General features: G+C 33.8%; 1 protein-coding gene across 1 annotated transcript in view; it reads right to left on the reverse strand.

Moving 5' to 3' along the window:
* The window catches only part of GNAT3 (G protein subunit alpha transducin 3), a 55,941-nt gene extending 38,073 nt beyond the window's left edge, over positions 1–17,868 (reverse strand). Inside the window, exon 1 of the mRNA XM_029928123.1 lies at positions 17,751–17,868. Coding sequence (XP_029783983.1) covers positions 17,751–17,868 — 118 coding nt within the window. The remainder of the gene's footprint in view (positions 1–17,750) is intronic.
* Positions 17,869–19,229: the final 1,361 nt, after the last annotated feature.

The raw sequence follows: 19,229 nt of genomic DNA on the forward strand, positions 1-19,229 counted from the left end.
TATGGGTAGTTTTAAAAATCACATAATTGTACAGTGGAATCAAACCTTAGAAATCAACCAACTGTGCACATCTCTTCTATGAATGAGAAAAAGGGCTCCAGTAGAAATTATGGTACTCATCCAAAGTCCCACATTTACCTTAAAGCAGAGAAACTGTATCTTCTAACTCTCATATTAATGCTGTAGTATTGCTTTCTTTGTAAATATGTCCTGATAATGTCAATATCAAAATGATGTCAACACATAAATTATTTTAAATTTCCTCATTTTAATTAGTATGAAAGCAGTGTACTTCTCATAGATACTGGTAGGCAGTGTGTGCTTGTCCTGCGTGTATAGATTTGCAGGCATGGAAGACATATAGGTTAGCCCTTTCGAACCAACTGCACTCACTATTCCTCTTTCTTTGTAGAGCACCAACAAAATTATCTGTCTCTTCCACAGGACAACCCTTCAGTCTAGACTGAGGGTAGTAAAATGTAATAAGCATGTCACATTTTATAATTAAACAAATGTGGGCTTGCTGTTATTTCAGACTTTGGGTATCTTGATCAAATTTGATCAGAGTCCATTTCCTTTTCCAAAAACCGGGCTATTAATTCATACCTCTTAGAGTTTGGGCAGGTTAAATTATAGATATGAAATGCCTAGGGTATATTCTAACTTATGGTGAGTTCTCAACATTTCTCTTACTTGAAGCATGCTCTCTCTCTTTTACTAAGAGAATTTTGAAGTTTAATATGTTCTATTCCTTCAGTCCTTTCTTGTGGAACATGATAGTTAGACCCCTTACACTTGGAACTATACTCCATTTGAGAGCCAGGCTCCTGAAACACTGGTACTGAAAATGGTGCCATAGACATCAGGAGATTTATCAACAACGCTGATACTCTGATGTGGTAGGATAGGAATGCAAGCTAGGCTGGCCTTGCGCTAGGTACTTGTTTTTAAATAGAACACTTAATACAGACCATGACTTGTTTCCTTTCTCTCTTTTCTTCACATTATTTACCTTTATCAAGTTTGTTGTAGTTAACATTTTTCTACCTTTTTCTCCACATCACCTCTTAGCAAACAGATTCTTTCACATATTTTGCATGTGTAATTTTTTTTAAACATCAGTCAAAGATATCTTTTAAATTCCATTTTGGTCATTTGGACCAATCATTTCTACTAGTAGAAGTCAGTTACAGTTTTAACTTTGTTTGTCAGTACATCCTGCCAAACTCTAAATGCTGCCTATCCACCTTCACCCAAATTCCTGGTGAGAGCATTGAATAGGAAAGGGGCAGGTGCAGGAGACTGTGAAGCCCATGAAGCATCTTAAGTCCTTATTCACTATTTGTGGTCAGCGGTGATAACAGCAGTTAGCTATCACAATCTCTGACGGTTGTTGTACCGACTGTTGATCTGGTTAAAGGAGCTGCCTTTATACTTTCTTCGATAAGAAGTTTTATCAGGAATGGATGAAAGAAGTTTATTATTTATTTTTGGTGCAACTCCTAACAGAATTAAGATGATTTTTCTCCCCTAATGTGATAATGTAGTGAATAATAGGAATTAATATTCTCCTATTTTAACTGTGAGTTCTTGGGATTTGTCACCCCACCACCAACATTCACATTCACTTAAAATATTTTATATGTTGTTAGAATCAGCTTACTAATATTGGCTTTGGTTCTTGTATTTATGTGAGAAGGGAGATTGGCCCTTCATGGTCTTTGTTAAGTTTTGTTGTCAAGATTATCAAATAATGCATTAAGAAGTACTTCCTAAATAAGGTTTATATAATTTTAAAAGGATTCATTCATGAGATAATTGGTAGGATTTACTTGTAAAGTCATATTGATTCACAGTTAAATTTGTATATTTTATTCTGCCAGATAATAGACAATATCTCAGTGGATGCTTACTTTTCCCAATATTTTATTTAATATTCAAACCTGCAGAAGTTTAAGAAAATAGTACATTAGGAACCTATATTTTAGTTTTTAAAGTATAATTTAGATACAGTGCTCTATTAGTTTCAGGTGCACAACATATTGATTCAGCAATTCTATCCATTAATCAGTTGTATATATTGAGTATATAATAAATGCTCACCAAGTAGACATAGTCACCATCTGTCATCATACAATGTTATTACAATAGTATTGACTATATTCCTTATGCTGTACTTTTCACCTCTGTGACTTATTTATTTTATAACTGGAAGTTTGTGATCTTCTTCATCTATTTCATCCATCCTCCCAAACTACTGCTCCTCTTGCTACAACAGTTCTCTGTGTCTAAGAGTCTGTTTCGTTTTCATGAGTTCATTTCTTTTGCTTTTTTAGATTTCACATATAAGTGAAATCATATGGTATACACCTTTCCTGGTCTGACTTGTTTTACTTAGCATGATACCTCTAGTTCCATTCCTGTTGCATATGGCAAGGTTTCAGTTTTTATGGCTGAGTAATATTCCTTTATATATACCATACCTTCTTTATCCATTTATCTATTGATAGAATTTTGGGTTGCTTCTATATATTTCCTATTGTAAACAATGCTGCAATAAACACATGGTGCCTATGTCTTTTCAAATTAGTCTTTTCATTTTCTTAGGGTAAACATTCAGTGGTGAAATTACTGGATCATACAGTATTTATTTATTTATATATTTATTTATTTGCATTTCACAAGCATTTTACTAATCAAAGGGTCGTCAGCAGCCCAGCCCAGGGAAGCGATTGCCCACAGAGTTCTGGAAGTCAGGGGCTGGCTCCTTGAGCCCACCTGAGCCCCCTCCAGAGATCTGGTCTCTAGATCATCAGTGGACCCCCACCCACTCAAAAGTACTTGTGGCAGACTGCTGTGAGGGTGGTCACAAGCACAATAAATTTGCTGAAGTCCACCTTGGCATTCCTGTTCTCATCCAGGTCCTTGAGCTGTTGCTTAATGGTCTATTTTTAGTTTTTTGAGGAAGCTCCATGCTGTCTTCCACCACAGCTGCACCAGTTTACATCCTCACCAATAGTGCATGTGCGTTCCCTTCTTTACATCCTCACCAACATTTATTTCTTGTCTTTTTCATACTACCCATTCTAACTGGTGTGAAATGACATGTCAACATGGTTTTGATTTGCATTTTCCTGATGATCAGTCATGGTGACCATCTTTACATGTGTCTGTTGGTCATCTGTGTGCTTCTTTGGAAAAGTGTCTACTCAGGTTCCCTGTCCATTTTTTAATTGGATGATGATCATGGTAATGGTGATGATTTGGTGTTGTTATATAAGGTCTTTATACATTTTGCATATTAACCTCTCATTAGAGATAACACCGGCAAATATCTTCTCTCAATAGGTCGCCCTTCTTTTTGTTAATTATTTCCTTTGCTGTGCAATTTTTATTTTATTTTGGTATATTTTCAATAATTTATTTTTGCTTGCATCCCTTGCCTGAGGAGACACTTCGATAAATAAATTGCTAAAAGTGAAGTCCAAGACATTACTGCCTATGTCTTTTCAGGAGTTTTCAGGTCTTACAATTAGGTCTTTAATCCATTTTGAGTTTTTGTGTATGGTGTAAGAAAGTGGCCCCGTTTCATTCTTTTATGTGTAGCTGTCATGTTTTCCCAGCACCACTTATTGAAAAAGCTGTCTTGGGGCACCTGGTGCGTAAGTCTGTTAAATATCTAACTTCAGCCCAGGTCATGATCTCACAGTTGGTGGGTTCAAGCCCTGCATAGGGCTCTGAATTGATAGCATGGAGTCTGTTTTGGATCTTCTGTCTCCCTCTTTCTCTGCCCCTCTTCTGTTCTCTCTTGTGTGTGTATTCTCTCTCTCTCTCTCTCCCTCCCCCCAAATATAAATAAACATTAAAAAAAGAAAGTTTCTTAAAAAGATAATTTCCCCATTGCATATTCTTGCCTCCTTAGTCCTAAATTAATTGATCATATATATGTGGGTTTATTTCTTGGCTTTCTATCCTGTTCCATTGATCTATGTATCTACTTTTGTGCCAATACCATACTCTTTTGAATACTAAAACTCAATAGTATATTATAACATTTGGGATCATACTTCCAGTTTTGTTCTTTCACAAGATCACTTTCCTATACTGGGTCTTTGTGATTTCATACAAATTTTGGGATAATATGTTCTAGTACGATGAAAAATACTATTGATATTTTAATAGGAACTGCACTGAATCTGTAGATTTCTTTGGGTAGTATGGGAATTGAAATGGCATTAATTCTTCCAATGCATAAGTATGGTACACTTTTCCATTGGTTGTGTTGTATTCAATTTCTTTCATCAAAATTATATAGTTTTTTATAAAGATCTTTCACTTCCTTGGTGAAATATATTTGTAGGTATTTTATTACCTACAATTTATTTTTTGCTGCAATTATAAGTGGGATTTTTTTTCTTAAGTTCTTTTTTCTCCTACCTCAATATTAGTGTATAGAAACACAACTGATTTCTGTATATTAATTTTGTAAACTGCTACTTTATGGAACTGATTTATTGGATATAATTATTTTGGTGGAGTCTTTGGGGGGTTCTACATATAGTAACATGTCATCTGCAAATAGTGAGTTTTTCCTTTCCTTTCCTTTCCTTTCCATTCCGTTCCATTCCTTTCCTTTATCCCTTTTCCTTTTCCTTGTTTCTGATTGCTATAGCCAAAATTTCCAGTACTGTGTTGAATAAAAGTAGTGAAAGTGGACATCTTTGTCTTTGTTCTGGATCTTAAAAAAAAAAGTTTTTAATTATTCACCATTGAGTATAATGTTAGCTATTGGTTTTTCATATATGGTCTTTATTATGTTGAGGTATGTTTTCTTTAAGCCCGCTTTGTTGAAAGCTCTTATTACAAATGGATGTAGTATTTTGTCAAAAGCCTTTTCAAATGGCAATATGGTTTTTATCCTTTCTTTTACTAATGTGATGTATCATATTGATTGATTTGTGAATATTGAACCACCCTTGCAATACTGGAATAAATTCCACTTGACTGTGATGAATGATTCCTTTAATGTATTGTTGAAGTCAATTTAATATTTTTTTGAGGATTTTTGCATCTCTGTTCATCAGAGATACTGGCCTGTAGTGTGTGTGTGTGTGTGTGTGTGTGTGTGTGTGTGTGTGTGTGTCTGTGTGTGTGTGTGTGTCTGGTAGCAGATTATGCTGGCTTCATAGAATGCATTTGGAAGATTTCCTACTTCTATTTTTTGGATGAATTTGAGAAGAACAGGTATTAACTCTTTAAATATTTGGTAGAATTTACTTTTGAAGATATCTGGTCCCAGAATTTTGCTTGTTGCAAGTTTGGATTACTGATTAAATTTTACTAATAGTAATTAGTATGTCAAATTTTCTATTCCTGATTCAGTTTTGGAAGACTGTATGTTCTATAAATTTATATAGGTCTTCTAGTTCATTCAATTTGTTTTGATATTTTTAAATGATATTTTTCATAATTCTTTGCATTTCTTTGGTGTTGGTTGTTATTTCTCTTCCTTCTTTTCTAATTTTGTTTGAGTTCTCTCTTTTTTTCTTAAAAAATCTGGCTAAAAGTTTTGTTAATTTTGTTTACCTTTTCAAAGAACCAGCTCTTGGTTTCATTAATCTTTCCATTGTTTTTTCTTTGTGTGTGTGTATGTGTGTCTATTTCACTTATTTTTGCTCTAATCTTTATTATCTTCCTAACACTAACTTTGTGTTTGGTTTGTTCTTTTTCTAGCTCCTTTAGATATAAGGTTAGATGGTTTTATTTGATATTTTACTTTTTTCCTGAGGTAGGCTTGTATCATTATAAACTTCCCTCTCATAACTGCTTTTACTGTGTCCCAAAGATTTTTGGTCATTGTATTTCCATTTTCATGTATTTTTTAAAAATTTTACTAGTTTTTACCATATCTTTTTTCTTTTAATTTATTTCTAGTTTCATGCCATTGTGGACAAAAAATATGCTTAATATAGTTTTAGTCTTCTCAAATTTATTGATAGTTTGCACCTAACATATGATTGATCTGTTGTGGAGAATGTTCCATGTGCATTTGAAAATAATGTATATTGTAATGGATTTTTTTATATAATGATCTGTATATATCTGTTACATTTACCTGGTTTAATGTGTCATTAAAAGTCACTGTTTCCTTTTTTATTTTCTGTCTAGATGTTCTATCCATTTATGTAAAGGGCTGTTAAAGTTCTCTACTACGGTATTGCTGTCAGCTTCTCCTTTTGTATCTGTTAATATTTGCTTTGCAGTTAAGTGCTTCTGTCTTGGGTGTATAAATATTTAAAATTACTATACCTTTTGTTGGGTTTATCTTTTTATCATTATGTAGTATCCTTTTTTGTCTTTTACTATCATCTTTATTTTAGTCTATTTTGTTCTGATAGAACTATTGCGACCCTGACTTTTTTCACTTCCATTTGCATGATGTATCCCTTTACTTTCAGTCTGTGTGTGTTTGTAGGTCTAAAATGAGTCTCTTATAGGAAGTATATAGATAGGTCTTGTTTTTGTGTTTGTTTTTTAATCCATTCAGTCACTCTTGTCTTTTTATTGGAGGATTTAGTCCATTTACATTTGAAGTAATTATTGGTAAGGTATGTATCTATTGCCGTTTTGTTGATGGTTTTCTGGTTATTTTTGCAGTTCTTCTCTATTCCTTTCTTCTTCTCTTACCCTCTTGTCAAGTTATTTTATGGCTTTCTTTAATGTGATTCTTGAATTCTTTTTTCTTTATTTTTTGTGTGGCTGTTATATGTTTTCAATTTGTTATTACTTGTAGGTTCATATATAACATCTTACATGTAGAGTAGTCTATATTAAATTATGGTCAAACATATTCTAAACTTCAAACATATTCTAAAAACTTGAAATATTTACTCCCCCTTTGATGTTATATATATATATAAAGTCATATTTTATATCTCTTATTTTCTGTATCCCTTGACTAATTTTTGTAAATATAATTGATTTTACTGCTTTTGCATTTTAACCTTCACACTGGCTTTATTAGTGCTTAATCTACCGGCTTTACTACATGTTTATTTTTGCCTGTAAAATATTTTTCTTTCATATTTTTCTTCTAATAAAGGCCTTTAGGCCTTTTCTTTCCACTCAAAGAATTTCTTTTAACATTACTTGTAAGGCTGATTTAGTGGCGATAAACTCCTCTACCTTTTTGGTTGGGGGGGGGGGTTCTGGAAAACTGTTATCTCTCCTTTTCTAAATGGTAGCCTTGCTGGATATAGTATCCTTGATTGAAGGTTTTTACCTTTTAATACTTTAAATATATCATGTTCTCTCTTCTGGTCTCCAATGTTTCTTCTGGAAAATCAGTTAATCACCCTCTGGGGTTTCCCTTGTATATAACAGGTTTTTTTCTCAAGCTGCCTTTAAAATTCTCTTTTTATCATTACTTTTTGCTATTTTCATTATTAGGTATCTTGATGTGGACCTCCTTGAGTTAATCTTGTTAGGGACTTTCTGTGTTTTCTGGGCCTGGATGTCTGTTCTTTCCTCAGATATTATTCTTGATGGTGTCACTGAGTTTACTTAACTGATGTTCATTTATTTTTTACTCTTTTTTCTTTTTGCTCTTCAGCTTGGTTGCTTTCCATTACCCTCTTCCAGATTGCTGATTTGTTCCTCTGCATCCTCCAATCTGCTGTTTATTCCTTCTGGTATATTTTTATTTCTGTTATTGTATTCTTCATCTCTGACGGGTTCCTTTTTATCCTTTATCTTTGTAATGTTATCACTGAGTTCATCTATTCTTTTCAAGTCCATTATGCTTATTATTACTTTGATTTTTCTATCAGACATACTGTTTATTTTTTGTTGCATTTAGCTTTTTTTCTGTGATTTTTGTCTTATTCTTCCATTTGAGACATATTCCTCTGTCTCCCCCTTTTGTCTCTTTGTTTCTATGCATCAGGGAGGTCAGATATATCTTCTGGTCTTCAAAATAGTGGCCTTGTATACAAGAGGTCCTGTGGTACCCTGTATTGCAATGCTCCCCTGGTCACTAGAACCAGGCGCTCCAGGGTTGTCTCCTGTGTGACTTCATGGTCCCTACTGTTGTCACTGAGTTGCACTTGTTTTGAGCTCAGACCAGCTGTAACACATTGGGTGCAGATACACTCAATGGCAGGGCCTGCTCCCTATGCAGCAAGTTAAAAAAATTTAGATGCAAGGACTATGGGTGTGCTGGTGCATGGAGTTACAGTCTCTTCTCCCTAAGACAGGAATCAGTTTGGAGTGGTGCTGATCTCTGCTATGGCAGATTGCAAGATGTGGTGGAGGGTTCAGTTTCCTGTTGCCTTCTTGCCTCTACTGGAATTAAGGCTACTGATTTTTAAAGTAACTGTAGTTCAACTTTGCTGATTATAAAACCTCTCAAATTGAAGCCCCACTGGCTTTCAAAGCCAAACTTGATAGAAACTTGTCCGCCCAGGGCAGTGCCTGGGGTGCCTGGTGTAGAATTTAATTCTCTCGCTTCACTGTACTTGTGGTGTCCCTTCTGTTTGTGGTTAGTCTCGCTGGGGGTTTGGTTCATAACTGTGACTCCACCTCTCCTGCCCTCTTTGATGTGGACTCTCGTCTACACTTAATTGTGGAATGTTTGTTCTGCCAGTCTTCAGCTCATTGTCAGAGTTTGTTACATATGTGTACCTGTTACCTCAGTGTGTCTGAGAATCAAGGGGGCTGAACACTCCTACTCTACCATCTTTCATATGCTCCTCTGAAAACCTATCTTTTATACCCTTCACCTTTACCAATTTTAATGTTTTGTCATGTTTCCTTTCTTTGTGTGTGTGTGTGTGTGTATGAAATAATGTTATATATATAATATCCTTTGTTTTGCTGAACCTTTTGAAAGCAGACACCTCACTCATAAATAGTTCAGAATGCATGTTATAAGAATAGGCCACTTTTCCCCTATAAAATCACAATACTAGTTTCATGCTTGACAAAATTTAGATAATCCAAAATGTTACTTAATATACACCCTATATTCAAGTTTATCTGATTGTTCCAAAAAATTTTTTCATACTTTTTATATTTCTTGGCTCCAAGATCCAAAATTTAATATTGCCTTTGGTTATTACGCCATTTAAATTCTTTTAATTTAGAATATTTCCATTTTTATATTGTTTTTATTTTGTTTTCATGATACTGGCATTTTTCTAAGGTCCAGTGTAATTTCTTAAATAGTTCGATATTCTGTATTTATCTGATTAGGTTCAATGGTAATGTTTTAGCATAGATAATACTGTTTTGTTTTGTTTTTTTTGGTGTATCACATCAGTAAGCATATAATGTCAGATATATTTCTATGACTATTGACATCTCTGAAAACCTATTTCTGAGATAGAATGCTAATAAACATCACAAATCTATAAAATGCCTAGATACGTTAGCAGTTATCAGGCAAACCAAGCATTTTCATTCATGAAAAATATTGTGGCTATGTACCGTATTTTCTAATGAAATTTTATTTAAATAGTTCAAATTTTATACTTGTTTTAAAATATAATATTTAAAAGATTATATGAGCCTTCCCAGATTTTGAGAAGTATTTAAAAAGTATGTCCTCTTTCTTATCTTATTAATAAACATTTTAGGCTAAAAAAGGAAGAAACTAAAATACAGACTTATGCAGTTTCCCCAAACATGCCTATTTTAATTAGAAACATAGATGGTAGATAGATTTGTCTGAACTTTCCTTAATTGTGGAACAGGAATGTACACACTTTTTTTGCATAATAAAGCTTTTTTAAAGGCCTTGGTTCATTATATGGTCATTTTATACACACTTGATAATTGAGCAAAGGAAGAGAGAGGGCTGAATATATCAAATCTCAGTGCTCACTTGAGTTGTCCCTCCTAATTTCCAGACCCATATATTCATTTATTTAATGAATATCTCCACTTGGTTGTATTACAAATATACATTTGAAGTCCTAAATTATTACTCCTTTCATATCTTCCCCAATCTAAACTTTTTCTTGTAGTTCTCATACTGATGAGTAAAAATGATCATTATATTTAATTCCACCTTTAATCATTACTCTCACTTAAAACCCACATGCAGCCAGCCACCAAGTCCTCTTGACCCTGTCATCTAATGTCCCTCAAATCTTACTTCCAGACTTATAATTTCCACCTTAGTTTACAATCTCATCTAATATTTGCATAGTAGTAACAATTTCCTAATTGGTCTACCTACCTCAATCAGTCTCAGAACATCTTTGTCTCAGAGGATAGTCAGGATGGGTTTTGACCAAAAAAAAAAAAAAAAAAAAAAAGGAACCCAAATCCAAGTGTTACCATTCTCACTTACATTCTGAAAACCGATCAGTATCTCCCTGTTAATTTAAAAAAACAAAACAAAACAAAACAAGCTCTTTATGGGATGACGTGGCTTTTTTCCACATACAGAATGTGTGTCTATGTTTTAGACACTACAAACAACATATGAAAATATTTTAGATTCTGATTCTGTTATTCATCCCTACACACAGCATGCGTGTATTCCTATGCGAAAGCCAAAGGAATTCAATGCAGAACAAAAGCTGACATGTTGTTTGCTTTCATAGATTTTAGAATACAGGTAATTTAAAACTAACACAGATTAGAATAAAAGGCTTTGTTTTCTTGTAAACTAATTTGTGGTCTTAGAAACTGAATTACTTAAGTTCTTACTTTCTTACCCATATAATGAAAATAATATCTATTTCATAGGGGTGTTTTTATAAACTGAAAACAATAACAAACAGTGGAAAAAGAAATAGGAGACACACATTCTGTGAGATAGAGATAAAACTTGACTTAGTGACAAAATTGCCATAGGCAATGGGCAAAGAATGATCACAAAAAAGTTAAAGAAGATTGAAATCCAGAGTTGATAAAATGGGAAAGAATGTAATAGGGAGCCTCATTGAATTCAAAGCTTGGGGATAAATAGGCAGCAAGATAAACCTGAAAAATAATTTTGAGGTCTCCCAAGGTGCAATTTGCTAATGAATAAGAGAAATTTGCAAATAAGGATGAAGACATGGGCAAAAGGAAAGATACTAATGTTATTCTTCCAGAGGAGATCATTAAGTTCTGATGTGAGGTCCCTAAGAGACAGTAGAGATTGTAAACCACAAAGGTCCAAAGAGAAACCTTGATAAGTGAAAGCACTTAAGAATGGGGAGAAGAAGCAAGCTTCAATACGTGAGGAAGGAAGAAATATAAAACACTAGAGGGTATCCCAATATTACAGGATGAAGAAAGAAAAGAGATGCAGAGTGACTGAGGTCTGGGTTTTGTGAATTGGAAGTTATCAGGGCTCTATGAGAGATCATTTTTTAATAGGAAGATACACAGGTGAGATTATAGTTAACTGAAGCGAACATAAAGGGTAAGAAAAAAAGACTGAGCATACACTACTTTGAGAAGCACTTCAATATAAAAACATTTTTTAATTTTTTAAATGTGTGTTTATGTTTTTGAGAGAGTGGGTGAGCACATGTGTGGGGGAGCGGCAGACAGAGAGGGAAACCTAGGACCCCAAGCAGGCTCTGTGCTGACCGCAGAGAGCCCAACGCAGGACTGGAACCCAGGAACTGTGAGATCATGACCTGAGCCAAAGGCAGATGCCACTGAGCCACCCAGGTGCCCCAATATAAAATTTTTAAAAATATACCTATGTATGGTAAATTCAGGGAGATTATGGACTCAATGTGTTTTAGGCTACTAGAAATATATATATGTCAAGAGGAAGAAGGCAGTAGAGAAGAATTTTGAAAATGGAAAAGAAACAATAATTCATAAAGCAAAATTCTTAAGATATGGACAAGGATTAAGTTTATAACGTAGAGGCCAAAATTAACTTTAAATTATTTATTCATTTACTTAGAAAGCACAAGCAAGGGAGGGGCTGAGTGAAAGGGAGAGAGAACCCCAGGCAGTCTGCACTCTGTCAGTGCAGCGCCAGACACAGGGCTCATCTCATGAGCCATCAGATCATGATCTGAGCCAAAATCAAGAGTAGGTCACTCAACCGACTGAGACAGCCAGACACCACAACTTTAAAATTAAAAAAAAAAAAAAACTTCAGTGATATTTGGAGATAATGTTCTATGACTATCTGACATGTGGGTGTTCATCTCCAGGGACACAGGGGAGAAGGGGAAGAGTTCTAGATCAAAGTGATACTGGGAATGCAGAAACAGAAGCCCTTTGGAGGACTGTAGTAGAAAACTAGGAATAAGTAAAATAATTCTTGGACCAGCTAAAGTCAAAAATAGATACTTGTCGGCCAGGAAATAGAAAAGGAGATACTGTTTTATTCTACCACATCTGGAAATGACGAAAATTGGGAGTGAGCATGGGGGTCACAATTAGATAAGCACTAAGGGCTGACTACAGGATATTAGAACAATGGTAAGTGGAGAATTTTGAGGAATTATCTGGAGTTGAAGTTGTGAATGTCAAGGCAGAAGATGAAAGGGACAGGGTATTTCAGAATTGTCAGAGGAACACAGCTAAAATGGCTCATTCTGATTGAAGGGGGCAGGGAAGTACATAAAGTCGAAGAGCTAACTCAGCTAGTGTCTAAAAGAATAAGATATGATAGAATACAAGATGCTGGTCAGAGATGGAAATTTTCAGATATGTTAAAAGAAGAATAATTCTAAGTAGCAAATTTATTCTGTTTGAATATGAAATACTGAGGCAGGAATGAAAGCTGTGGCATCTGCTTTAAAGCATCAGGATCTAATAAACAGAATGAGTGTTTTCACATCTTGATGGGTCTCCTCCTCAGTTCCTCCTTGAATCCTACTACGGTAGGTTCAGATCTACACTGATGTATTTAGATCTCAGTACTTGGAGAAAAGAGATAAGCAGATGGCTTCTGAGCTTGAGTCTAAAATCTGAACTGGAGGTATATTGCATGTGAAATGTATCCTGGAGTCATTATTCCATCAAATATTCATGACCCTCCTTCCTCTCAAACGTTATGAAGGGGTAAATAACTTTTTGTTAGCTACCCGTGGTGCTTATATAAATGATTTTAAAGCTACAGTATTGCTTGTTCTTGAACCAATAATTCAGAGTTTGAATAAAAAGAAGTGAATATAAAAAAGTTCTGCAATATTACTAGAGAGGTTCTGTTAAATTAGAGTTAACAGGATTATTTAATCTCATTAACAAATACCATCATTTGGCTAAATATGGAATGCCTTAATAAATGGTTTGTATTTTTATGTGATAAATTTGAGTCATATGGACATACTGATTATGTGAGATAAATTCATCTAAAACAAACAACCAAATATTTACAAAACATTTGTGTAAGTGCTCTTTGCCTGTCGAAGAAAGGAACATTACACAAAGCTATCTGATACTGGCATTTGCCATTTTTTGTAAATAAATGCAACATTGTAAATATTTGGCCTTGCCTTTAAAATTTTTATGGTGCAAACAGTCCACAGCATTTTGGAGAAAATTTGAAACTCCACAAGTTGACTTTTTCTGTTTTTTCTCTACTGAAAACCAATTTTAAACATTTATATTGAAAATACTTGTGTATCCACAAGATTGAATATCTTCAGAAACATAAATTATTTTGTAATATTTTGAGACAAAATACATTATTACAGCAAGGAAAGGATGGCTTTAATTTAAATAAATCAAAAATTGAAAACATGATTTAGGAATATGTCTTACATTTTGTTCACTTATCATTAGTGATGAGAAAAAATTTATTGGTTGATCCTAAAGTAAGTATCCCAGGGGATCTGTTTGTCGAATCATATCCATGGACAAATATTGACTCCATTGGTGTAATGGAAATTCAAAATAGAATTTCTCACACTCGATGAATTTATGATCTAGCCAGTGACTCAGGAACACCTCCAGTTTACTGCATACTCTCCCTCTCATATTTAGAGGTACTTAAAAAAAATAAAGACCTACTTGAAAAAAAGAATAAAAATAAGAACTTTGATTTAACCTGAGTTTGTGTCCTCTATTCTTTTAGGTGTACATAAAAGGAAAACTAAAGAAAGAAATATTGTATACATTTATTGACATTCAATTTATTTCAGTTTTGAAAATCTGTTACACAACCAAAATCACATTTGTCTGGTTTTTTACAACTTATGAAATACTTTGACACCCACCATTTCTCGGAACTTATGTGGCAAGCCTGAGGTCACTCAGAGACATGGGAAAAATATAACATATGATGAAAATATGAAGTCAATTTTCTAATCTCAAATCACTGCAAAACACATTCTATTCACTTGGAATTATATTCTCTCCATTTTGCCAGATTTAGCCAATTCTGCTATGCAAATTTTATTTTACCAATTATTTTGTAATAAGCTTTCAGACAGTGTCAGAATTATAATTCTCCCACTGTCAGACTAGAAAAGACACCTTCTGAAATATCCATTTGTTGAGTAAGTGGAACCTTTTGGAAAATTTGAAAAGGTTGATTAGCTAAGAAATATATGCACATTTAACACAAATATGTATCTTTGGACCCTATTCAAGTTGATGGTTTTAAGGGTCAGATGATTGCATTAATATTTTAAAACAATAAAACTCAAACACTACCACTAAAAAAATTATGTGATGTTTACAATACAGCACATAGAAGAATAAAGAATAAGCAGGTTTAGCTCTAAAAGAAAACTAAAGAATAGCCTATGATAATGCAAAATCACTGGTTAAATGCTAATTATAATATCTCAACTGAAAATCGTAGAATGACTGTGATAGTGTTTCAAATATGAAGAAAAAGCAAAGCTAGTTTTCTTTGTACTTCCCGCTGAGCTCTGAATCTAAAAAAGTACAAAAGAAATTAACATAAAATATAAAGAGAGGGGACATTGAAAAAAGGGAAACGATTCACACTGATTCTGAAATTAAATGACTGGTATCTCTTTTGAATAGAAATGAAGTTTAATCAAATATTTGTGAATTGTTTATAAAAAATAATTTCGGAATTCTCCAAAAGAGAACATGTTCTTCATTAGAATTTGCTATTAAAATGTACTCTTTCTAGGGCTTCTTTACAGGCTAATTTTTTTAAGCACATGACAACATTTTTCTGATAGTAATTGTCAAATGTGCCATGAATGTATGAGTCATATCCACTGTTTTCTAGAAGGCTATTTATTGCTAAGGGAAAAGATTTGTCATCTCTTCTGTAATTTTACTAAATGTCTGAAAGGCATAATAAAGAGAGGGAATCTGTCTGCAAGGTGATCCTTTATTTGTAAAAATAGTTAGTAGATAGCTCTTTAAATTCACTGATATCTTGTATCCAGTAATTTCAAATGGTGCATCTACTCTATAGCAATGTTAAATTTGGTAAGTTGTGTTATGTCCTATTGGATAATAAGAGGACTGGCATAAAGAAAGGATTATGTCAAAAATATTTTTCAACGTGTAATTTTTACAAAAGGTTTAGAATCAGGATCTGATTATTACCAACTCATACCTGGTTAGTTCCACATGACATATACTCATTGGTAAAAACTGTTGATTAGATGCTTCAATGAACGGGAATCTTGTTTCAAAGATGGGAGAAATTAAACAGATCTCATTCATGAGGGGATTTGAAGGTAGGAGGGCAGGAAGGTTTAGGTTAGTTCCACGAAACACTTTTATGTCTTAATGAGGCCACATTTTGTATAATAATTTGCAGTTTACAGAATTGGAGTTCAAGTCAAAAATAAGAATTGAAGCAGAGTTGTTAAAAGATTTTGTTGTTTTTAACTTGACTATTGAATGATCATACATAGAACTCAGAGTCCAGAAAAAAAAAAACATAAATATTTGGAATAAACTAGAAGAGGAAGACTTGAGAATTTGATTCATCTTGTGTAAATAAGTTCAGTGAATATATTGTTTGAACACAATAAATCCATACATATTGTATGGTAACTTTGGAACTGAATTTCATAAATTAGAATTGTCTTGGGAAAATGAAAGATGAAATAGTGTTACTACAGATTCTTTTATATCTCTGGTACTAAAAGTTACCCTCTCCTCTTGATCTAACCCAGCCACTTTAATCTAAAGTTAATTGGTTTAATTGGTACAGGGGGAAAGGAAGGAGGAAAAAAATAGTTACAAATAGGGAGGGAGGCAAACCATAAGTGACTCTTAAATACAGAGAACAAACTGAGGGTAGATGGCAAGGAGGGAGGAGAGGGAAAAATGGATGATGGGCATTGAGGAGGGCCCTTGTTGGGATGAGCACTGGGTGTTGTGTGTAAGCAATGAACCATGAGAATCTACCCCAAAAACCAAGAGCACACTTTACACACTGTGTATTAGCCATTTTGACAATAAATTATATTAAAAATAAATATTTTTAAAAAACAAAACAAAATTGGCATATTGAGAATATGTCTAAATTTTGAAATTTTATTCAAACATAGGAATTTTAAATATACTTTATCATTAGTCTTATGCCACTGTTCTTAGTACAAGAGGGACGTCGAATACATTTGTAAGAATGTGTAGCTTTCCCTCTCAACCTTTATTTGCTTTTTCTATGTCCACATTACTTTTAGTCTTGATCAAAGCCTCAGAGAATGCTCTGGAATGTGAGGGAAACTCTACTTGCTGGTTTCATAAGAGCTGGCCCCCAACATCTTTCTAAGTTACAAACCCCTAGGTGGTTACTTTCAAGTGCTGTGGCCACATAACTTGTGCATAAAGGGAGAGAATGTTCTCTTTTCTTTGAGGAGCAATTGCTGGGAATCCCACAGTTGGTTTCTGAGACACTCTTGTCACTGGGAGCAAATTAGACCCAGTAAAGGGACACTTAAAGGGGATATTTTGTGTGAAAGATACACAATGCTGAAATAAAATGAAGTCATTTTGTGTGTAAGCAGGAGGAATACACTACTAATTTCCTTGTTTTGATCTCTTTTTATAGGTCTTTATTTTTATGTCAAAAACATATTTATCTTGTGGCCACTACATGTTAGATTTTTATTTAAAAAATAGGCAGCATATAGATTTTCATTCAATTCATTCAACATTTATGGTTCTGGTAAAACATTGTGCTGAGTTTTAAGAGGATCAAAAGATAGAAGGAACATAATTCCTAAGCTAAGTCAATATATAAATGTCCCAAAAGGCTTTCAATGGGGTATTTCACAAAAATACAGACAATATCACAGCCAGTATTCAGAACCCATTAACAATGTTATTAATATAACTTAAAGTACCTTACCATTATTCTGTAAATAAATAGAGACTAATTGGTTTTAACAGCCCAAGTAGTTAAATAACATATTAACTTTGATATCAAAAAACCTAACCTACTTCTGCTCAAACAAAATAACCTAACTTTTTATAACTTGTAATTAAAGGATTGTTTTCAATATCAAATGACTGATATTCAGAAAATGATTAGGGTATGATAAAATAATAAATGCAAATGAGTTTTCTTTTAATAATAGTAAAATGTATTATTGACAAAGAGGAATTTAATTACCTGAGGAATATTTATCTCTGCTTAACCAAAAAAAAAAAAAAGTAAAATTCTAAACAAAGATAGTAAATATTTATAGAGTACATTTAAAGCCTATTTAAGTTTCCAAACACATATTCATAATAAATCCCCATAATAAATCCCCATACCTAAAACTAAAATTTGAGAAAATTTAATATAATTTTTAAAAATCAAGGCTTTGGAAGCAAAAGGAAAAAAAGATTACCTAATAACAGCAACTTTACAGTTCTTGCATCTCGCTCAGCATCTTCCTGCAGCTTTTTCTCCAGTTCTTTTGATCTTTTGGCTGACTCCTTGCTCTCTGAACTAATTCCGCTTCCCATTTTGTTAGTTTATTTGGCCAAACTTCAAATGTGCGGCACAGCTCTGGCTTGGGCAGAGGGTGCGGGAGCAGTGCTCTGCGGAGGCTCCTAACAGCCCGTCCCCTCCCTGCGACTCCGCTTTGACTAAGGGGATGCTTTATGAGCTATCACCTGATCAAAAGGTAAAACCATACATCGCTTTGGCGGTATCGCTGGAAACAAAAGAGGAAATTCATTATACTTTCAAATTAAGTGACCAGCCATGGCACATCTTCAAAACTTGCTCATCTTCCTTAAAGAATAGTGTATAATAATGTAGAACATGGTCAGAATCTATATACTAAAGTTGGTGTGCAGTGAACACTTCAACTGGAATGTTTCTCACAGGCAATCTTTATTACTGTGCTTTCAAGTTATTACTCATCAACAAGCATGTATCTTCAGATATTTCAATCTTCAAATTCTAGATGATCACTGCAATATCATCTATCATAATAATATAATATTTACACTGAATCATCCAAATTTATACCTTATATGCTTAGATTATCACTCAAAATTATTGGGAATCTTCTAGTATTAACTAGAACACATCTTTTTTTAAAAAATGGAAACAAATAACTGTAGTGCTTATATTTATACATACTGTTGTATTGCCACAAACAGAATTCAACACACAGTGCTCTTAAAGTACTGATTTTAACCTTATAGGATCCATCTGTATAAAATGAGCTTTTACTGCTTGTGAGAAAGCCAATCCATCAACATTATTTGAGGGTCTGCTTGGTGTAGACACTGAACTGTGTTCAATTTAGACAATGCATTAAGTCTTTGGGGTCATTAAGCAACAGCTGTTGTGCTGGAAGGACTTTCACTGATATGGTATCAAGAAAATTAAAAAAAAAAAAAAACAATGTTCTCTGAAACAGTAGGTAATTTGGTTCTTCCCGAAGAATAAGGACAGTAAATACATCTAAACATGTTCCATGCCTTTTAACTACCCCAATAGATGTCATGCACTTGAGATCTGCAAGGTCGGGGACAAAGATTAGATTACGTTCAACTTTTTATTTACATGAGGCATAAAGCACTTGTTAGGTAGTCTCTATATATACAGAGAGTCTAATTGGTTTTAACAGCAATACCTATTTATCTGTATGTATAGATATAAACAGGGTTGGCCCCCTGTGGCAGCAGGCAAATCTTTCCATGAATAGTTCGGGATTTGTGAATGTGCCCTAACCAGTAAATGGTACTAGACAGTCAATCCATCAACACGTCCGCACTATTCTTCTTTCGAGTTCTTGTGCAAAGTTTGAACAGGTGGGGTTTTGCATATTCATAAAAAAAGGAAATTTTAGGCTTCCAAATTAAATACATAC

The sequence above is a fragment of the Suricata suricatta genome, chromosome 2 (assembly GCF_006229205.1).
Source record: "Suricata suricatta isolate VVHF042 chromosome 2, meerkat_22Aug2017_6uvM2_HiC, whole genome shotgun sequence".
NCBI classification, from domain to species: Eukaryota; Metazoa; Chordata; class Mammalia; order Carnivora; family Herpestidae; genus Suricata; species Suricata suricatta.